Raw genomic sequence first — 19,012 nt, 5'->3', positions numbered from 1 at the left:
GAAATGGATCAGTGTCACCTTTCAGAGCTGCCACAGATCATCTGAGTCCTCAGACAAAGCACTGCCATCCCTGAGCTCAGTTTCCTCCTCTGAGCAATGAGGACTGTTATGCCCACCAGGTGGGGACCAGCTGGGACTCCTTCCCTTGACCCTTTCTTGGCATCCAGATATTGGGGCACACAGAGGGTGCTCTGTGATGACTGATGGCCATCTCCATGATGCCCAGACCATGGTGGGGTGAAAGTAGGGAAATATTGAAGTTCACTGATTATTTGGGGTATGCTATGGAAATTGAGAAAGCTGTGTTGTGATAGAAAGTGCCCTTGCCTTGGAGTCAGAATTCCTGGGTTGGAATATGAGTTCTGTTTGCTGTGAGGCCCTTGGGTGAGTCAATGACCCTCTCAGCCTTTTTCCCTCTAACATAAAAAATATAATTAATAACAATCCTTTAGGTGGTTGTGGTGAGTAATTGATGAAGACAGCTATTATTTATAGAGTGATGCCCACATGTCTCATATGCTTTACTAGTTACTGTAGGTAATTTTTTCATTAACTCTGAATAAAGAATCAACCCCATTTTACAGATGAGGAAACTGAGGCTTAGATAGCTGAGTTGTTGAGACTCACGCAGTGGAGGGGCTGGGATGCAAACCTGCATGGAGTGTGATCCCAAAGCCTGTGCTCCTACCCCTTCTCTGGGCCACCTCCCTCACATGACCTGTCCTGGGAGCAGTGAGATGCTTTTCCCTGTCCAGGGAGTGAGGACAGCTCTGAGCCTGGTCACTTGGCACAGACCCTGGGTCCTTACTTCCTGGCTAAGAATCCTGGTTCTACTACCCTCTGTGAAGCTTGGACAGGTTACCTAGACTCTGGGCCTCAGTGTCCTCATTTGTGAGATGGGAATAGGAGCAGATCCTCCCTCCTAGGGTTGCAGTGAGAACTCGCTGGGTTAGGTCTCAGAGTCAGGAAGCGGGCTGGTGAGGTGTGGGTGGGAGTCAGGCCTCCTTACAAACTGCTGTGGTCCCTGAAGCTTCATTGTCTGGCCTCTGATATCAGCTTCATAATTGTACTCCTGTCAGAATATAATCTTTAAAGTCTATGGTAGAGGCGGCGGTGGGACTTCTCCATGGAGATGCTAAGGATTTGTTCTCACTGGGCTTGGGTTCCTCCACATCCTCTCACAGGTGGAGACTCTCCTGCAGGCGAGATCATCCTCTTTTATGCCCTGCAAGGCCCCCTTCAGTGCTCTGAGCCAGGCACAAGCATCCAACTGACCTTCCCATCATCCAGATTTGCCACAGGTCAGGTTTACTGTGACCTGGCTTAAAAATGCCCACCACCTGTGAAATCCCCAGACCAGCGTCCACCCTTGTGTAGACACCTACCATGTGACCAGCAGTGTTCTCATCCTGCTGAAGGCTGACGATGTGCACTCCCTTGTCCTCTGCCAAACCAAGGACAGATCCATACTCTTTTCCCACAAAACCATCAGACTGGGCCACTACCTGCATGGTAAGGATGTTCTCTTTGTCCAGATGGGTTAGTGTAGAATTGGGCTTGATGTTTCTGAGCTTTAGTTTCCTCGACTGATAAATGGGATGTGCCTCAGTTTGTTGTGGCAAGAATTCAATGAAATGATACTGGTAAAGTAATGAACTTTACCTCTGTGCTCATATCAAGCACAGAGAAGTGGCAAATGTTATTATTCTTTGTTATTACTACTAGAATCACCTCTCAAGAACTCAGTGTTTTCAGGTATAAAATGGAGACAAAATACCTTCTGGGTATTTAATTTTATTATTATAATTTTTTATATGAAGAGGATAAAGGCCTTTGTGAATTTCTAAATTTTAGATATAATGATGAATTTTTATCTTTACGCATATCTGGTTAAGAACGTAGATTTTCCATCTTTTTTGTTGTTGTTGATTTTTATTTTCTTGTCCTGGATCAATGCCTGACAGGTCTGCAAATCCCATCACATGAAATTCCTTCCTATCACACCTACTAGGAAGCTTAGTGATCATCTCATTGTTTACAGAAACTCTGAAGCCCAGAGAAGGCAAGTGAGTTGTCCAAGGTGACACAGCATTAAAATTAATTTCTAAAATATTTATAGAACTTTATGAAGATTACAAAACACTTTTCTTAATTTTTGTGATTACTGTAGAAGGAAACACATGATTTTACGTGGATAAAATATTGATATGAATGACTCAAATGATCAAGCACATGTCAATATACACGCTTCTGTGGATTGGCTTATTGAATGTGTACAACTGCTCTGTACTACTTATCCCACTCATGGTTTATAGAAAGGAGCTGAGGGGATAACAAGTGAAGGCTTCCTGAGGGTGTGAAGCTGGTGAGTGAGAGAGCTTTGACAGGAATTCAGGCTCTGAGTTGGCTATTCACCAGCTGTGAGACTTCCTGCCGGTTAAGTTCTCTGAGTCTCAGTCTCTTTGGCTGTAAAATAGGAAGATGATAATGCAGGGAGTCCTCCTTATCTGAGTATTTGTATATAATTCCCTGGAGTTAGGACAATTATGTAGAGAAGCAGAAGTCATTGATAATAAAAAATATTCACAAATGAATTGATTATGTATAAATTAGCCTCCTCATTAAATCCTCCCTGCTCAACCCTGCCTGCATCTCAGATTGGGTTTCCTATCACAGAAATAACTTTGTGGTTGTCTTTATTTAGATTCCCCTGGAGGCAGAGACTGAAACTAGGTCTTGGGTGCAGGTGTTTGGGAGATGATACAGTGAGGCTGGGATAAGAGATGGAGCGAGTGAGACAAGGAAGGAGGGACACCCCAGAAAGAGTGAGTTATTGAATTGGGTGCCCCTGTGGATGACTGAGACTCAGCGCTACTGGGGACCCTCTGAGGAACTCTGTAGACCATTCCTCGGGATTGTCCCTCAGAGGTGGGAGGCTGCCATGTGCCCGCATGGGGTGGGTGGCATTTGCTGGTTGTGGAGAAATCCTGAGGCAGAGCACTGGGAAGAGCTTCAGGAATCTGAGATAGAACGTGGCACTCCTAGCACCACTGTGCAGAGGTCCGGTCGCTGCAGAAGGTGGCGTGGAGCCCCGAAACCCTCTGCTCTAGGGGATGATTTTTTCCTTGATGATGTGTGGCAAATATCAGAACACACTGTGCAATTAGAATCCACATCTATTGCCAAGTGAAATCAGAGATTTGGCAAAATGTATTTCAAGTAACTGATGGAAATGATGTTTGAGAACTGCTGGGATCCAGGTGAATCTTTCAACCTTTAAAAATAAAAGAAGGAAAATAAATCTATGATCCTAATGATTCTGCAGACACTTCAAAAGGAAACACTTTGATGAAAGAGGTCCCTTATGATATATAGAACAGTCAAATAATTTCAAATACCTTTTCAAAATTACCTTCTCATGATTGTGTGTAAATGTGAAATCTGAATTGAAGAGTTTGATGGTACTTGGTATAAGTTTGTAGGAAAAAATTATGCCAGCATCCTTACACTCCCAACAGTTGTTCCTTCTAAGAACTGGTGCATAGTGGTCATTATATTCTATGCTTAATTAAAATATAAATTAAATAGAAGCATTTTTATAATTGAAATGTTTTTCAAGTTGATGTTTGAATCAATTCCTCTTTGACAATTTCATTGAAACTGGGGCCTGATTTTGTGTAAGGTCCTTCTATTGGCTTTATGTTGTCTTTTCTGATACCAAGTGGTCGTTTGTGTTTATAGCATTTGGATGTGAAGAATAAATATCACGTGCAGTGACTCAAACACTGTTCTCAGTGCATGGGGACAGTTATCACCAGCTGTGCCTGGGTATCTGTCCTTCCTCTCTCTGAGACCTTCATCCTTTCATTGGCCTTTGTCACCCTCTAGGGCCCATGGCACTTGCTTGGTGGTACCTTGCCCTGGCCTGTTCTCTACGGGCACCACCTGGTTACCAGCCCTTCACAATCTGTTCTCAGGGTACTGCTCTTTGCTTGGTAGGAACCCCTGCCTGTATTCTGAGGGGGAAAGACTGAGAACAGTCTTCTAGGGATGGTGTCTTGCTTGGCGCCCTCCCCATTAGCAGCATCATTGAGGTAACCACAAGGTTGAGGTGTGTTGAATGTAAAGAAACAATATTTGGGGAAAAAGATACCCTTCATTCTTTCAAATTGCACTAAATAAAGGGAGTTACTCTCTCTACCCTAGACCAAGAGTTGAAGTCTGTCTTCACTGGGCCCCTGACAGCTGGGTCTGGCCATATATTATTTCATAAGGGTCTTGGAAACAGAGGGAGGGTGACCTGCAGAAGGTCTTGCATTTGGCTGTGGTGTCAGTGCAGGGGCGAGAATCTGGTTCCCATTCCTTGCTTTAACGTGAGAACTGCACTATGCTGTGTGTTCCTATGAATTCTACTCAAACCCTAAAAGTTTTTCAGAATTTTAAAAATATTCCAAATTTTCTTCAGTATGCACATATTTTACTTCATAGCTGAAAAATCTGGCTGAAAAAATTCTAGATGTTGTTAGGTCATTATTCCAAAAGCCTGCAATCATAAATGCTTGTAACCTTATCGTTTGGGTGTCAGAATAGCAAATGGTAAAACACTGTCTTTGGCATAACCCTTGCTTTGCCACCTGTGATCTTGGGTCAATACTTAACTTCTCTAAGCACAAATTCCTTCATATGTGAAATATTAGTATCTAGAGGCTAGGAATCTTCATCGAGTCATGGAGTAAGTCTACAGATTCATAGATTCTTAAATGGAATTCAGGGTCACCTTTTCATATTTAATGGCCATCGTGGGCAAGAAAGGAAAGATTAGGATGGCTTCATCATTCCAATCTTCTACCCAAGCATGCATTCACTCATGCATTCCCACACTCATTCAGTCATGCATTTACTTATGCATCTGTTAACCAATAGCAACTCCTTCTCTGTGGCAGGCCCTGGGCAGAATATCCCCTCCTCACAGAGTCCCCAGGTTCCCACAGTGAACTTCCTATAGTAATTGTCTGTTTTCCCTGGGCTGTCGTAGTTCCCTCTACAGTGACTGTGTCCCAGTCTTCACCTGCCTTGGATTTGTTGGCCATTACCTGCCTCGTGCAGAGATTCTATCCGTAGACAATGCCTCTCACCTGGTTGGAGCATTGTGATATATTCAAGGGAGCTGAGCACCCCACGTCCAAGCAGGATAGTGATGGGACCTAAACCCTGGAAAGCTTGCCATTGGTGAATGCCTTGGTGCAGAGGTCCGAGCGTGTGCTCACCTGTAGGGTGCAGCATAAGGCATCGCCACCCATTCAGGCCAGCCCCATGGTGTTCTCAGCTTTCCAGGGCATATACGAACCTACTGGGAGCTCAGGTAATCTCACCTCTACACCTGTGAGCAACTGGGTGACCTCTGTCTGCAAGTTGAGTGAGGTAGTAACTCCCAGAGCCCCATGTGATATCCCCTCTGCCCACTGTCTCTTAGGTCCAGAGATGCCCGCCCTTATCTTTGTGGCTTTCCTCCTGGCCTTCCAAGTGCTGCTGGTGATCTGTTTCATAGTCACCTATTTCCACAGGTGGTGGAACTTGGAGCAGGTGAGTTGATAGCAGTCTTATTCCTTAGGGAGGGAGATCAGGGCCACCTTGCTGGGCTGGCAAGAGGTGTCCAGGGCGAGCCTAAAAGTCACACGATGATCCAGTCTCAAAGGAGAGTTGTGAAAAATTTTATTTTCTCCCATTGTGTCTTGGAATTCTCAAAGGCTTTCAACTCTCATACATTATTTAGTGCCCTGGAACTTGAAGTTTGTACAGTTACATTCATTCGGACCCTGGAGGTGAAGGTCCAAAGTATGTATGTAGGATAAAGGTCCAAGCTTTGAGATCCAAACTCCAAAGAGCCCCTCCATAAACCATTGTATATTCAGTTATCACATGATATGTCCTTGGAGTGAATAAGGAAAGTTTTATTAGGAGCAACTAATGGAATCTACCTGGGGGACTTGGATGTATTGACTAATAAGACTTCATTTCTGATCAGCGCCATGGACTCAGGTCAAGCAAAGTGACTGCATAAGAATTTGCTCAAAAACATTTGTGGAATTAATGAATGAATGTTTTCCCCTACAGCTCCTGAATACCTTGATATACTGCCTTTTGCCCTGTGCAAGGGGCTCAAGTGGAGACAAGCTGTAAGGACTGAAGGTGACCAAAACCCCCCTCCCCAATCCCGCCCTTCACTCTGCCATCCCCACCTCCACCACACACATGATCCCTTCCACACACCCTCCTACCTTCCATCTGACTGAGCTTTGGAGCTGAGTGAAGGTTGGATTTCGGTCATGGAGATCCGGAATGTCTGACCCTCATCCTGTGAGCTTCAAACTGGCCTCACCTCCACCCAAAGATAATCAACTAGATCAATAAAAAAGATTCCCATTGTGCCCCAGATCATCAACACCCTTTAATTTTCAGAGTTCTTTTTACTTACATCTAGAGCTTTTGCAAGTGTGATTTTTTTTAACACATATATATTTAAAATCGCGAAGTTAAATAAGGATTTTTCTATTTTGAAATTTACAGAGCATAATAAAAATTATCCATGGAACTATCTACTATGCTATCTTTGCAATTGTTCACATTTTGTTATGGTCTGTTGTTCATTTTAAAATTACTGTCCTGCAGGGAAGCAACCTAAATGCACATGAACAGATGAATGGATAAAGAAGATGGGGCACATATATACAATGGAATATTACTCAGCCATAAAAAAGGAATGAAAATGAGTTATTTGTAGTGAGGTGGATGGACCTAGAGTCTGTCATATAGAGTGAAGTAAGCCAGAAAGAGAAAAACAAATACCATATGCTAACTCATTTATATGGAATCTTAAAATAAAATATGGTGCTGGCTATTCTTTCCCAGTGACAGGGCAAGAGTTAAGATGCAGATGTAGAGAACGGACTTGAGGACATGGGGTGGTGGGCGAAGGGGAAGCTGGGACAAAGTGAGAGAGTAGCATTTATATACATACACTATCAAATGTAAACTAGAGAGCTTGGGGGAAGCTGCTGCATAACACAGGGAGATCAACTGGATGATGGGTGATGACTTAGAGGGCTGGGATGGGGAGGGTGGGAAGGAGTCGCCAGAGGGAGGGGATATGGGGATATATGTATAAATACAGCTGATTCACTTTGTTGTACAGCAAAAAGTGACACAACAGTGTCAGGTAATTACATTGCAATAAAGAGCTAAGAAGTATGATAAAATTACTGTCCTGTTTGGTATTTATAATCTCAATCATGATTTTATACTTCTACAATGTATGTGTAAATTTTTAAGCAATATATACTATTACTGGCATGTTTTAACTTTTATATAAATGCTATTACGCTTCATCCAGCATCATAGAACTTTAATTTTTTATACTTACAGTTTGTGGGATTTATTCATGTAATGTACGTAGCTTCATTTTATTAATTTCTGTTGCTTTATAGTTTCTATTGCCAGAGTATGCCACAATGTATTGATTTTTTATGTGATGGATGTTAAATCTTTATCTAGTGTTTTGCTAACACAGTTTTCCCAAATATTCTTATCTTTGGTTCCTTGGCACATATAGGAAAGTCCTCTCCTGGTGTGGTCAACAAAGCAGGCTGTTAATATCATTTGGAGCTTTTGTTTTATTGATATATATATATATATAGTCCAATTCTTGATCAAGTTTTGCTCTTTCCATTTATATCATTGATCTCACTTTATTTTTTGTGTGTGTATATGTGTGTGTGTGTTTGTGTATATTACAGGTGGGGATCTTCTCGAGATTTTTTTTTTTTTGATGTGCACTGCCCCTTTGCCATACATCAACTTTCCATAAATTTCTGGTTCTTTTATTGAGGTTTTTGTTTGTTGTGCTCCTTGTCTATCTCTCTGACCAAACTCCCCTGTCTTAGTTAGAATAGCTTTATAAGAAGTTTTAATATCTTGATTGGGTAAATCTTCCCACCTTTTCTTGTTCTTCAGAACTGTCGTGGCTATTTTTGACCCCATTGAATTTTAGTTTACTTTATTTTCTGCTTTTTAGAAATTGAAGTATAATTGATTTACAATATTATGTTAGTTTCAGGTGTACAACATAGTGATTCAAGATTTTTATAGATTATACTCCATTTAAAATTACTACCTAATAATGGCTAAATTTTCCTGAGCTGTGTAATATATCCTTGTTGCTTATTTATTTTATACATAGTAGTTTGTATCTCTTGATCCACTTCCCTCTCCCCACTGGTAACTACTAGTTTATTCTCTACACCTATGAGTCTCTTTCTGTTTTGTTATAGTCATTCATTTGTTTTATTTTTTAGATTTCACATATAAGTGATAACAGAGTATTTACCCTTCTCCGTCTGACTTTTCTTACTAAGCATAATAAACTGGAGTCCATCCACATTGTTGCAAATGGCAGAATTTCACTTTTTTAAATGACTAAGTATTTTCCATTATATATATATGTATGTATAATGTATTATAAATATATATATATGTTATATATACACCACATCTTTTTTACCCATTCATCTGTTGATAGACACATATGTTGCTTCCATTTCTCAACTATTATAGATAATGCTCCTATGAACATTGTGGTGCGTGTATCTTTCCAAAGTAGTGTTTTTGTTTTCTTTGAATAGAGTGGAATTGCTGGGTTATAAGGTAGTTCCATTTTTAGTTTTTTGAGGACCCTCCACACTCCTCTACAGAGTGGCTGCATCAATTGACAATGCCACCAAACGTGTACTATGGTTTCCTTTTCTCCACATCCTCACCAACATTTGTTCTTTGTAGAATTTTTCATGATAGCCATTTTGACAGGTGTAAGGTGATGTCTCATTGTGGTTTAAAGTTTGCATTTTCTGGTGATTAGTGATGTTGAGCATGTTTCACATGCCTGTGGGCCATCTGCATGTCTTCTTTGGAAAAATGTCTACTCAGGTGTTCTTTCCATTTTTCAATCGGGTTGTTTTTTTGATATTGAATTGTATGATCTGTTTCTATATTTTGGATATTAACCCCTTATCAGTCATATTATTTGCAAACTATTTTCTTCCATTCAGTAGGTTGTCTTTTTGTTTTGTCAGTGGTTTCCTTTTCTGTGCAAAACCTTTTCGTTTTAGTTAGGTCTCATTCAATTACTTTTGCTTTTGTTTCTTTTGCCTGAGGAGACAGATCTAAAAAGTATTGCTACAATCTATGTCAAAGAGTGTTCTGCCTATGTTCTCTTCTAGGAGTTTTATGTTTACAGTTTTGTTCTTTAATTCAGTTAAAATTTATTTTTGTGTATGATGTGAAGGAATGTTCTAATTACATTCTTTTACATGTAGCTATCTAATTTCCCCAGCACTACTTATTGAAGAAACTGCCTATTCTCCATTGTATATTCCTGCATTCTTTGCCATAGATTACTTGACCATCAGTGTGTGGATTTATCTCTAGGCTCTCTATTCTTCTCCATCAATCTTTGTGGCTGTTTTGTGCCAGTAGCTGTGTAGTATAGTCTGAAGTGAGAAAGACTTCAGACTATACTACAAGCTTGTTCTTTATTTCCCAAGATTGCTTTGGCAATTCGGGGTCTTTTGTGGTTTCATATAAATTTAGGATTATTTGTTTTCTACTTATGTGAAAAATGTCATGGATATTTTGATAAAGATTGTATTAAATCTATAGATTTTTTGGGTAGTATAAACATTTTAACAATATTAGTTTTTCCAGTCCAAGAACATGGGATATCTTTTCATTTCTTTGCATTGTCTTCAATTTCCTGCATCAGTGTTTTATAGATTTCAGAGTAGAGCTCGTTCATCTCCTTGTATAACTTTATTCCTAGGTATTATGAGTAAATTGTTTTTGATGATAATTTATTTTTTAAGCTCTTTATTGGAATATAATTGCCTTACACTGTTGTGCCAGTTTTTGCTGTACAACAAAGTGAATCAGCTGTATTTGTACATATATCTGTATATCCCCTCCCGCCCATGACTCCTTTCCACCTTCCCTATCCCAGCCCTCTAAGTCATCACCCATCAACCAGTTGATCTCCCTGCGTTATGCAGCAGCTTCCCAGTAGCTATCTATTTTACATTTGGCAGTGTATATATGTCAATGTTACTGTTTCATTTCAACCCAGCTTCACCTTCACCCCCCACCCTGTGTCCTCAAGTCCATTCTCTACATCTGCATCTTTATTCTTGCCCTGTCACTGGGTTCATGAGTACCATTTTTTTAGATTCCATATATATGAGTTAGCTTACGATATTTTTTTTTCTCTTTCTGGCTTACTTCACTCTGTATGACAGACTCTAGGTCCATCCACCTCACTACAAATAACTCAATTTCATTCCTTTTTATGGCTGAGTAATATTCCATTGTATATATGTGCCCCATCTTCTTTATCCATTCATCTGTTGATGGACATTTAGGTTGCTTCCAAGTCCTGGGTATTGTAAATAGTGCTACAACAAACTTTGTGGTACATGTTTCTTTTTGGATTATGATTTTCTCAGGGTATATGCCCAGGAGTGGGAATGCTGGGTCATATGGTAGGTCTAGTTTTAGTTTTTTAAGGAAGGTCCTTACAGTTTTCCATAGTGGCTGTACCAATTTACATTCCCACCAAGAGTGCAGGAGGGTTGCCTTTTCTCTGCATCCTCTCCAGCATTTACTATTTTTAGATTTTTTGATGATGGCCATTGTGACCAGAAGGAGGTGATACCTCATTGTGGCTTTGACTTGCTTTTCTCTAATGATTAGTGATGTTGAGCATCTTTTCATGTGTTTGTTATTTTTGTGCATGTCTTCTTCGGAGAAATGTCTACCTAGGTTTTCAGCCCATTTGTGGATTGGGTTATTTGCTTTTTAGATTTGAGTTACATGAGATGCTTGCATATTTTGGAGATTAATCCTTTGTCTGTTGCTTCACTGCCAAATATTTTCTGCCATTCTGAGGGTTGTCTTCTTGTGTTGTTTTTGGTTTCTTTCTCTGTGTAAAATCTTTTAAGTTTCATTAGGTCCCATTTGTTAATTTTTGATTTTATTTCCATTATTCTAAGAGGTGGTTCAAAAAGGATCTTGCTTTGATGTATGCCATAGAGTGTTCTGCCTATGTTTTCCTCTAGGAGTTGTATATTGTCTGGTCTTACATTTAGGTCTTTAATCCATTTTGAGTTTATTTTTGTATATGGTGTTATGAAGTGTTCTAATTTCATTTTTTTAAATGCAGCTGCCCAATTTTCCCAGCACCATTTATTGAAGAGGCTATCTTTCCTGCATTGCATATTTTTGCCTCCTTTGTCAAAGATAAGGTGCCCATACGTGTGTGGGTTTATCTCTGGGCTCTCTATCCTCTTCCATTGATCTATATTCTTCTTTTTGTTCCAGTACCATACTGTCTTGTTCACTGTAGCCTTGTAGCATAGTTTGAAGTCAGGGAGCCTGATTCCACCAGCTGCGTCTTTCCTTCCAAGATTGCTTTGCTTATCTGGGGGCTTTTGCATTTCCATACAAATCATAAGATTTCTTCTTCTAGTTCTGTGAAAAATACCATTGGTAATTTGATAGGGATTGCATTGAATCTGTAAATTGCTTTGGGTAGTATAGTCATTTTCACCATGTTGATACTTCCAATACAGGAACATGGGATATCATTTCATTCCTTTGCATTGTCTTCAATTTCTTTCATCAGGGTTTTATGGATTTCAGAGTGTAAGTCTTTCATCTCCTTGTATAAGTTTATTCCTAGGTGTTATGAGTATATTCTTTTTGATGCTTTTTGAAATGAGATTGTTTTCTTCTTTTTCTCTTTCTGAGAATTCATTGTTGGTGTATAGAAAGGCAGCAGATTCCTATATATTAATCTTGTATCCTGAAGTGTTACTGAATTCATTTTTTAGTTCTAATACTGTTTGTGTGTGTGTGTGTGTGTGTTTGTGTGTGTGTGTGTGTGTGTGTATAGCGACTTTAGGGTTTTGTCTAGAAGGTATCATGTCTTCTGAAAATATGGACAGGTTTATTTTCTTCCCTTCCAATTTGGACACCTTTTGTTCCTTTTTCTTGTCTATTGTTGTGGCTAGAACTTCCAATACTGTGTTAAATACAATTGGTAAGAATAGGCATCCTTGTCTTGTCCCAGAATTTAGTGGGAAGGCTTCAGCTTTCCAATACTGAAATGTTAGCTATGGGTTTGTCATAAATGACTTTTAGTTTGTTGAGATATATTCTGTTTATCTCAACTATAATGAGAGTTTTTACTGTGAATGGATGTTGAATTTTGCCCAAGGCTTTTCCTGTGTCTATAGAGAAGCTCATGTGATTTTTATCCTTCCTTTCGTTGCTGTGGTTTATTACACTGATATGTGAATACTGAACCATCCTCGCATCCCCTGCATACATCCCACTTGGTCATGGTATATGATCTTTCTACTATATTGTTGAATCTGTTTGCTAATATTTTGTTTATTTGATTTTTTCATCTGTATTCTTTAGGGATATTGGAGTGTAAGTTTCTTTTTCTTGTAGTGTGTTTGCCTGGTTTTGGTGTCAGAGTAATGGTGATCTCGTGGAATGAATTTTGTAGCATTTCATCCTCTTCAATATTTGGAATAGTTTGAGAAGGATAACATTAGCTCTTGTTCACAGGACTTTAGGTCCTGGACTTAAGGTATGTTGGCAGTTTTAAAATTAAAATCCAATTTCACTACCCATGATCAGTGTGCCTATTTCATCCTGATTCAATGTTGGAAAGCTGTATGTTTCTAGAAATTTGTTCATTTCTTCTAGGGTGTCTAATTTGTTGGGCTATAGATCTTCATCGTATTCTCATGATTTTTTTCTGTATCTGTGATATCAGTTGTTATTTTTCTTTTGCTATTTCTTGTTTTGTTTATTTTGGTCCACTGTCTTTTCTTCTTGATCAGCCTGGCTAAAGGTTCATCACTTTTGTTTATCTTTTCAAAAAGCTGTTCTTTGTTTCATTTATCATTTCTATTTTTTGTCCCTATTTTATTTATATCCTCTCTGATCTTTATTACTCCCTTCCTTCTGCTGACTTTTGGCTTTGTCTGTTCCCCATTTCCTAATTCACTTAGATGGTAGATCAGGTTGTTTAATTGAGATTTTCCTTGTTTCTTGAAGTAGGCCTGTATTGCTATAATCTTCCATCTTCAAACTACTTTTGCTGTATCCATAGATTTTGGAAAGTTTTGTTTTTATTTTCATTTGTCTCATGACATTTTCTGATTTCCTCTTTGATTTCTTTATTGACCCATCGGGTTTTTAGTAGCAAGTTCTTTTAGTCTCCATGTGCTTGTGCTTTTCCACTTTTTCTCCCTGTAATCATTTTACTTTCATACCATTGTGGTTGTCAAAAGTGCTTGATCTAATTTCTATTCTGTTGAATTTGTTACAACTTGATTTGTGGCCTAGCATGTGATCTACCCTGGAGAGTGCTCCATGTGCACTTGAAAAGGTATGTATTCTGCTGCTTCTGTGTGTTTATCTATTAATTTCAACTAGTCTACTGTGTCACTTAAGGTCACTGTTTCCCTATTGATTTTCTCTCTGGACAATCTGTACATTGATACAAGAGGGTGTTAAAGTCACCTGCTATTGCTGCATTATTGGCAACTTCTCCCTCTGTTAATATTTGCTTTATGTTTTTAGGTGCTCCTGTATTAAGTGCATACATGTTAATAAGTTTAATATCCTCTTCTTGTATTGATTGTTTTATCAATATATAATGCCTTTGTCTTTTGTTATAGCCTTTGCTTTAAAGTCTATTTTGCTTGATATGAGTATTGATACGCCCACTTTCTTGTCATTTGTATGAAATCTCTTTTTCTTCCCCTCAGTTTCAGTCTCCAATTTCATTTCAGAGTCACTCTTTTCAAGTTTCATGAAAAACCGTTTTCAAATTATTAATTGATTGCATTGAATTTATATATTACTTTGGCAAAATTGACATCTTTTCCAATATTGAGTTTACTCTTTCATGGATATGATATACCTCTATTTATTTAGATTTTAAAGTAATTTTAAATTCACAATTTTACAATTGTTTTATCCCCTAATCATCTTATGCATTTTTACTTACAGTTATCTTTAATAATTTTGAGTTTATGCAATCTTTAAAATTTATAATTTATGCTTTCAGTAGTTTTGACTATTGACTGTAATTGATGTAGGTCATCAATGTTTTATCCAGCAAGCTTACATAACTCTTAGCATTGCTAAAAGGAAAGGCATTTTTTTGTGTGTGTGTGACTCTGTTAACATTAACTCAATCATCCAAATTAGTTTCATCTTTCTCAAAGATTGGTATCCAAATGATCTATGAGTCATATTTCTACAAGTTCTATATATGGAAACTGGAGTCTCTCTAACTTGCTCCTATTTTTCCACCTCTGTGAGGAAACAACTTTCAAATCTTTTAACTGCCTTTTTTAGGTTTTAATGCCAAATGTCATACAGCATGCCTCTAGAGCAACTTCCTGTTTTCTCATGCTTTGGCATTATTTATTGCTATCCCACTATGGAAGAGGTGTATGTAATGTTTTGTTACACCTGACCTCATGACACACACATGCATGTTATAGCCTTTTCACCCTAAAATAACTTAGGGTGGATATCTTAATAGACAGTGTCTATGTTATTGTGACTATGAGATTGTTTTTTATAGCTGATTTTATAACATTGTGAGTTTTGGTTTATGTTGATCCTCTTGTATGTATGTTTGTGTAACCACCACCATGATCAGGATGCAACACTTTCCATGACCACAAAGTCTCGCATGTGCTAGCCCTTTAAAGTGACACATAGCCCCACCAAACCAAACCTCTGGCAAATGCCATTCTGTTTTCGATATATATAATTTTCAGAATATTGTATCTGTGGAATTGATATTTTGAGATTGGCTTTGTTTTCTCAGCATAATGCCTTCAAGAGACTTTCAGTTGTTGCACACATGTACAGCTCATGCCTTTGAGTTGCTGAGTAGTATTTCCTGGTATGGATGCACCGCAGTTTGTTAAGCTGTTCACCTATTGTTATATATTTGAATTTTTGACAGGTTTCTTCTGCTTTAAAAAGAAATCTGCTATAACATTCATGTACTGGTTTTGTGTGGACATAGTTTTCAGTTCTCTGAGATAAAGGCTTTGGAATGTAATTTCTGGATCCTATAATCCACTTCTCCTCCTGAAAAAAGTAGGAAATAATTCTTTTTTTTTTTTTATGCAGGCCATACAAATTTTGAGGTCCACATTGCACTGTGTTTTTTGGAGGTAAGTTTTACCAGTTATATCAATAAAGGGCTGGAATAGGAAGTCAGATCTTGTTCCATCCCATAGTTGAGGGTCCCTGGCAAGCCCTCTTTCTTTTTCTCCCTGAGAAGCTCCTGGTTGAGGTAGGTGCAGAATGAGACCACAAGCCTGCCACATCCTTGGGTACTGGACTTTGGACTTTGGAACACAGCCCACAACCACAGTTCCTTCTTGATATCTGTGAGTTTGGCTGGGATTCCAGAGGGGAGATCACCATGAATGGGGTGAGGGGCCCATTGGAGAAATCAGAGGCCCCAGGTGTGGGAGGAGGCCTCATTTCTGCTAGGCCTGTCCAATCTGTGAAAACATGACATAAGTAACTCCTCACTTTGTAGCCATGTTCTCTGCCTGATTTCTCTTTCACTGTCTAGAAGCAGGAACTGTAAGAATCTAGTAGCAAAGTACTGTCTCACAGCAATTACACCCCTTCATAGGCACTTCCTCTTACATCATGGGGGGTGTGGCTTCTCTCCTTTCCACAGACACAGAAGTTCAGGTTCTCCCCAAGACACACATTTGGACAGAGCAGGCTCCTCTGGCCTCCACGATGCCCATCCCTGCCTCCTGGTTCCACCTTCCTCCTCTTTGCCTGCAGTTGACTCTACTGCTTGGACTCACAGGTGAGCATTCCTTGGGGTAGAATCCCCTCTCCCTGACCACTGGACCCTCCCATGCCCCTGTACTTTTAACGTCTGCATGTAGGTATGAGTGTTGCACCCAGGGCAGCCACAGAACACTAAGGACTGGGCATTACTGAGAGAATTAAATCAGGTACATGAGCGTTTCCTCTGTGGATCCATTGCCCACAGCTTTTTACCAGAGGCACTGAAACAGATGATGCTTCAAACACCAAAAATGACGGCTTTTTGTGTATTAACTTGTCTATTCCTCACAACATCCCAGTGTGATAGTTATGACCATTATCTCTGATTTGCCGTTGCAGAAACTGAGGCGTAGGCAGTAACTTGCCCAATGTCACCTATCTAAGGCAGTGGAGCACTGGATTGCAATCCAGGCCATACAGCTCCAGAGTTGATTCTTTTAACCATGTTTTACTGCTCAGCTTCTCAGAGGAGGCTAATGGCAGAAAAATCAGAAAATACTGAGAAGCATCCTCACCCGTCATGCCACTCAGAGAACAGCAGAGTTCAAATCCTGCTGTGTGTTCTCCCAAACTTTTGTCAGTGATGTGTTGGATGGCTTCTATGTGCTAATTGTTTTTTCACTGAGCATTTAACATGTCTTATAATTTCATTAGATCCTCAAAACAACCTGTACACTAGCATGCTAGGCTACACTTTAATACATGTCTGTGGATGCATGTATTTATGTGCGTGTGTGTATGTATGTGTATGAGTGGGGGTGAGGAAGTGTTCCCAGAAACACGGGATTTCAAAAACACTTCATTATTGTTCCCCTTAATCATTTTTCAGTCTACATGAGATGAAACAAACAGATTATTAGCTTTTGCTGTCTTTCAGCAATATCCTTCCTTTTCTACTTCTCTATAAATCTATGCCTTACCTTCACCCAAACTCTTAAAGCAAGAAAGCATCTCTCTTGTTAAATGAGTAGAACTTTGTGCATTGCTATCTTAGAGTCCCCTCTTCCATGCTGACAGGAATGAGGAGAAAATGAGGGGTTAAAAGACACAGAGACTCTTGTGTATATGACCTATATACCCATATCCATATGTATATCTATATCTGTCCCTATATCCATACCCGTATCTACAAGTATCTATATCTATATCATCAAATGCTAGTTGCAGCCTTCAGGCCTGAAGAAACCTAATGAGTAATAACTGTTCATTTTCTTGAACATTCACATGCCAGACATTGTTGGAAATGCCCACGGCTGTTAGCTCATGTGATCATTATATCCAAGCTACATATTCTTGTCACCCCTACCTTACAGATGAGAAAATTGAACAAGGAGAAGTTCAAGGTCACTCACTGGTAAATGGTAAAGGTATGATTTTAACTCAAGCAATCTTATACTAGAGTTCATGATTTTAACATCACTCTTCTTGATACTGTGGTCCTGCTTCTAGTACATGAGATTTCTGCAGCTTCTACAAATGGGTGTGTAGAAAGGTGGAGAGTGGGGAAGAGGGTTTGTGGTTTTCTTCTTTACGCTATCCTTCTGCTTGCATACATGCAAGTTCCTTTTTGTTTTCCACCAAGTCATCACCATGGGGAACTCAGTTTCTGACATAATTTTCATAGAGATTACCCACTAAAAATAGAACTCAGTGTTTCAGGGAGATGTCACACAGGACAATTCACACATCATACATATATTTTTTGAATATGTACTATATGCCAGGAACAGTTATAGGAATATGGGATGCATTGGTGAACAAAAGTCAAAGTAGTTGCCCTCGTGGTTATTTATCTCAGTGGAAGAACTGACAATAAACAATACACTTATATTTAGGTAAATAGTATAATATATTATAATGTGATAAGTGTTAAAAAAAGAAGAGAGAGGGGCTTCTTAGGTGGTGCAGTGGTTGAGAATTCGCCTGCCAATGCAGGGAACAGGGGTTCGATTTCTGCTCCAGGAAGATCCCACATGCCGCGGAGCAACTAAGCCCGTGCACCACAACTACCGAGCCTGTGCTTTAGAGCCTGTGAGCCACAACTATTGAGCCCATGTGCTGCAACTATTGAAGCCCACACGCCTACAGCCAGTGTTCTGCAACAAGAGAAGTCATGGCAATGAGGAGCCTGCGCAGCAGAACGAAGAGTAGCCCCCACTCACCGCAACTAAAAAGAAAGCCCGTACATAGCAAAAAAGACCCAACACAGCCAATAAAATAAATAAATAAATAAATTTAAAAAAAAAGAAGAGAGAAAAGCTGGATAAGAGAATTGGGAGAATCTGTAGAATGGGATACATTTTAAACCTGGTAGTCTTGAGTGGGTATCCCTGAGAAAGGGAAATGTAAGCAAAGATTGAAAGACGATTCTAGAGTGAGCCATGTGGTTATCTGGGGGAGGACGCTTCCTGTCATTAAACAGCATGTGTAAAGGTCCTAAGAGTAGAATCATCCTCCTGTGTGGAAGGATTTGGGCTTTAGCTCTGAGTGAAATCATTGCTTTTGCGACGTTTTAAAGAGAGAAGTGACATGAGTTTTAATTTATTTTGGAATTTGTTTGAATACTAGAATATGCTAAAGAGGACACAGACAGAGACAACGAGAGCATTTGAGGTCATTGCATTCATGCAAAAAAGTAAAAGTGGCTTGCACCTGAAAAGTAGTTAGTAGAGATAAGAGAAAGAGTTCAGCTTCTGGATGCACACTGAAGAGGAGGCAACAGGATTTTCTGATGTGTAGGATTTGGGGTGGGAGAGAAAGCCTCCAAAGTTTTGAGACCTGAGCATCTGGAAGATGAAATGTGGCTCAGCCAAGATACAGAGGTTGTGGGGAAATTCAGTTCCATTTTAGGTGTGTTAACGTTGAGATGTTTATTTCTATCTGAAGAACGTGATGAGTGGATAGTTGGATATACAAGTCCAGAGTTCAGAGGAAAGGTCTGGACCAGAGAAGTAATATGAGAACTATAGATACACAGATTGTAAAGTTTTTGCTATCGCCTGGCTCCTCTCAATGTCCTGATCCCTCTTCTCTCCTCCCTCCTCCTCTC

General features: G+C 39.4%; 1 protein-coding gene across 1 annotated transcript in view; it reads left to right on the top strand.

Annotated features, from left to right (window-relative positions):
- Positions 1 to 19,012, top strand: part of LOC130833953 (signal-regulatory protein beta-1-like) — a 52,178-nt gene that overhangs the window by 4,817 nt on the left and 28,349 nt on the right. Inside the window, exons 3-6 of the mRNA XM_057704071.1 lie at positions 1,356 to 1,512; positions 5,474 to 5,583; positions 5,748 to 5,835; positions 15,842 to 15,979. Coding sequence (XP_057560054.1) covers positions 1,356 to 1,512; positions 5,474 to 5,583; positions 5,748 to 5,835; positions 15,842 to 15,979 — 493 coding nt within the window. The remainder of the gene's footprint in view (positions 1 to 1,355; positions 1,513 to 5,473; positions 5,584 to 5,747; positions 5,836 to 15,841; positions 15,980 to 19,012) is intronic.

The sequence above is a fragment of the Hippopotamus amphibius genome, chromosome 12 (assembly GCF_030028045.1).
Source record: "Hippopotamus amphibius kiboko isolate mHipAmp2 chromosome 12, mHipAmp2.hap2, whole genome shotgun sequence".
NCBI lineage: Eukaryota > Metazoa > Chordata > Mammalia > Artiodactyla > Hippopotamidae > Hippopotamus > Hippopotamus amphibius.
This window is presented reverse-complemented; position numbering and strand designations above follow the sequence as displayed.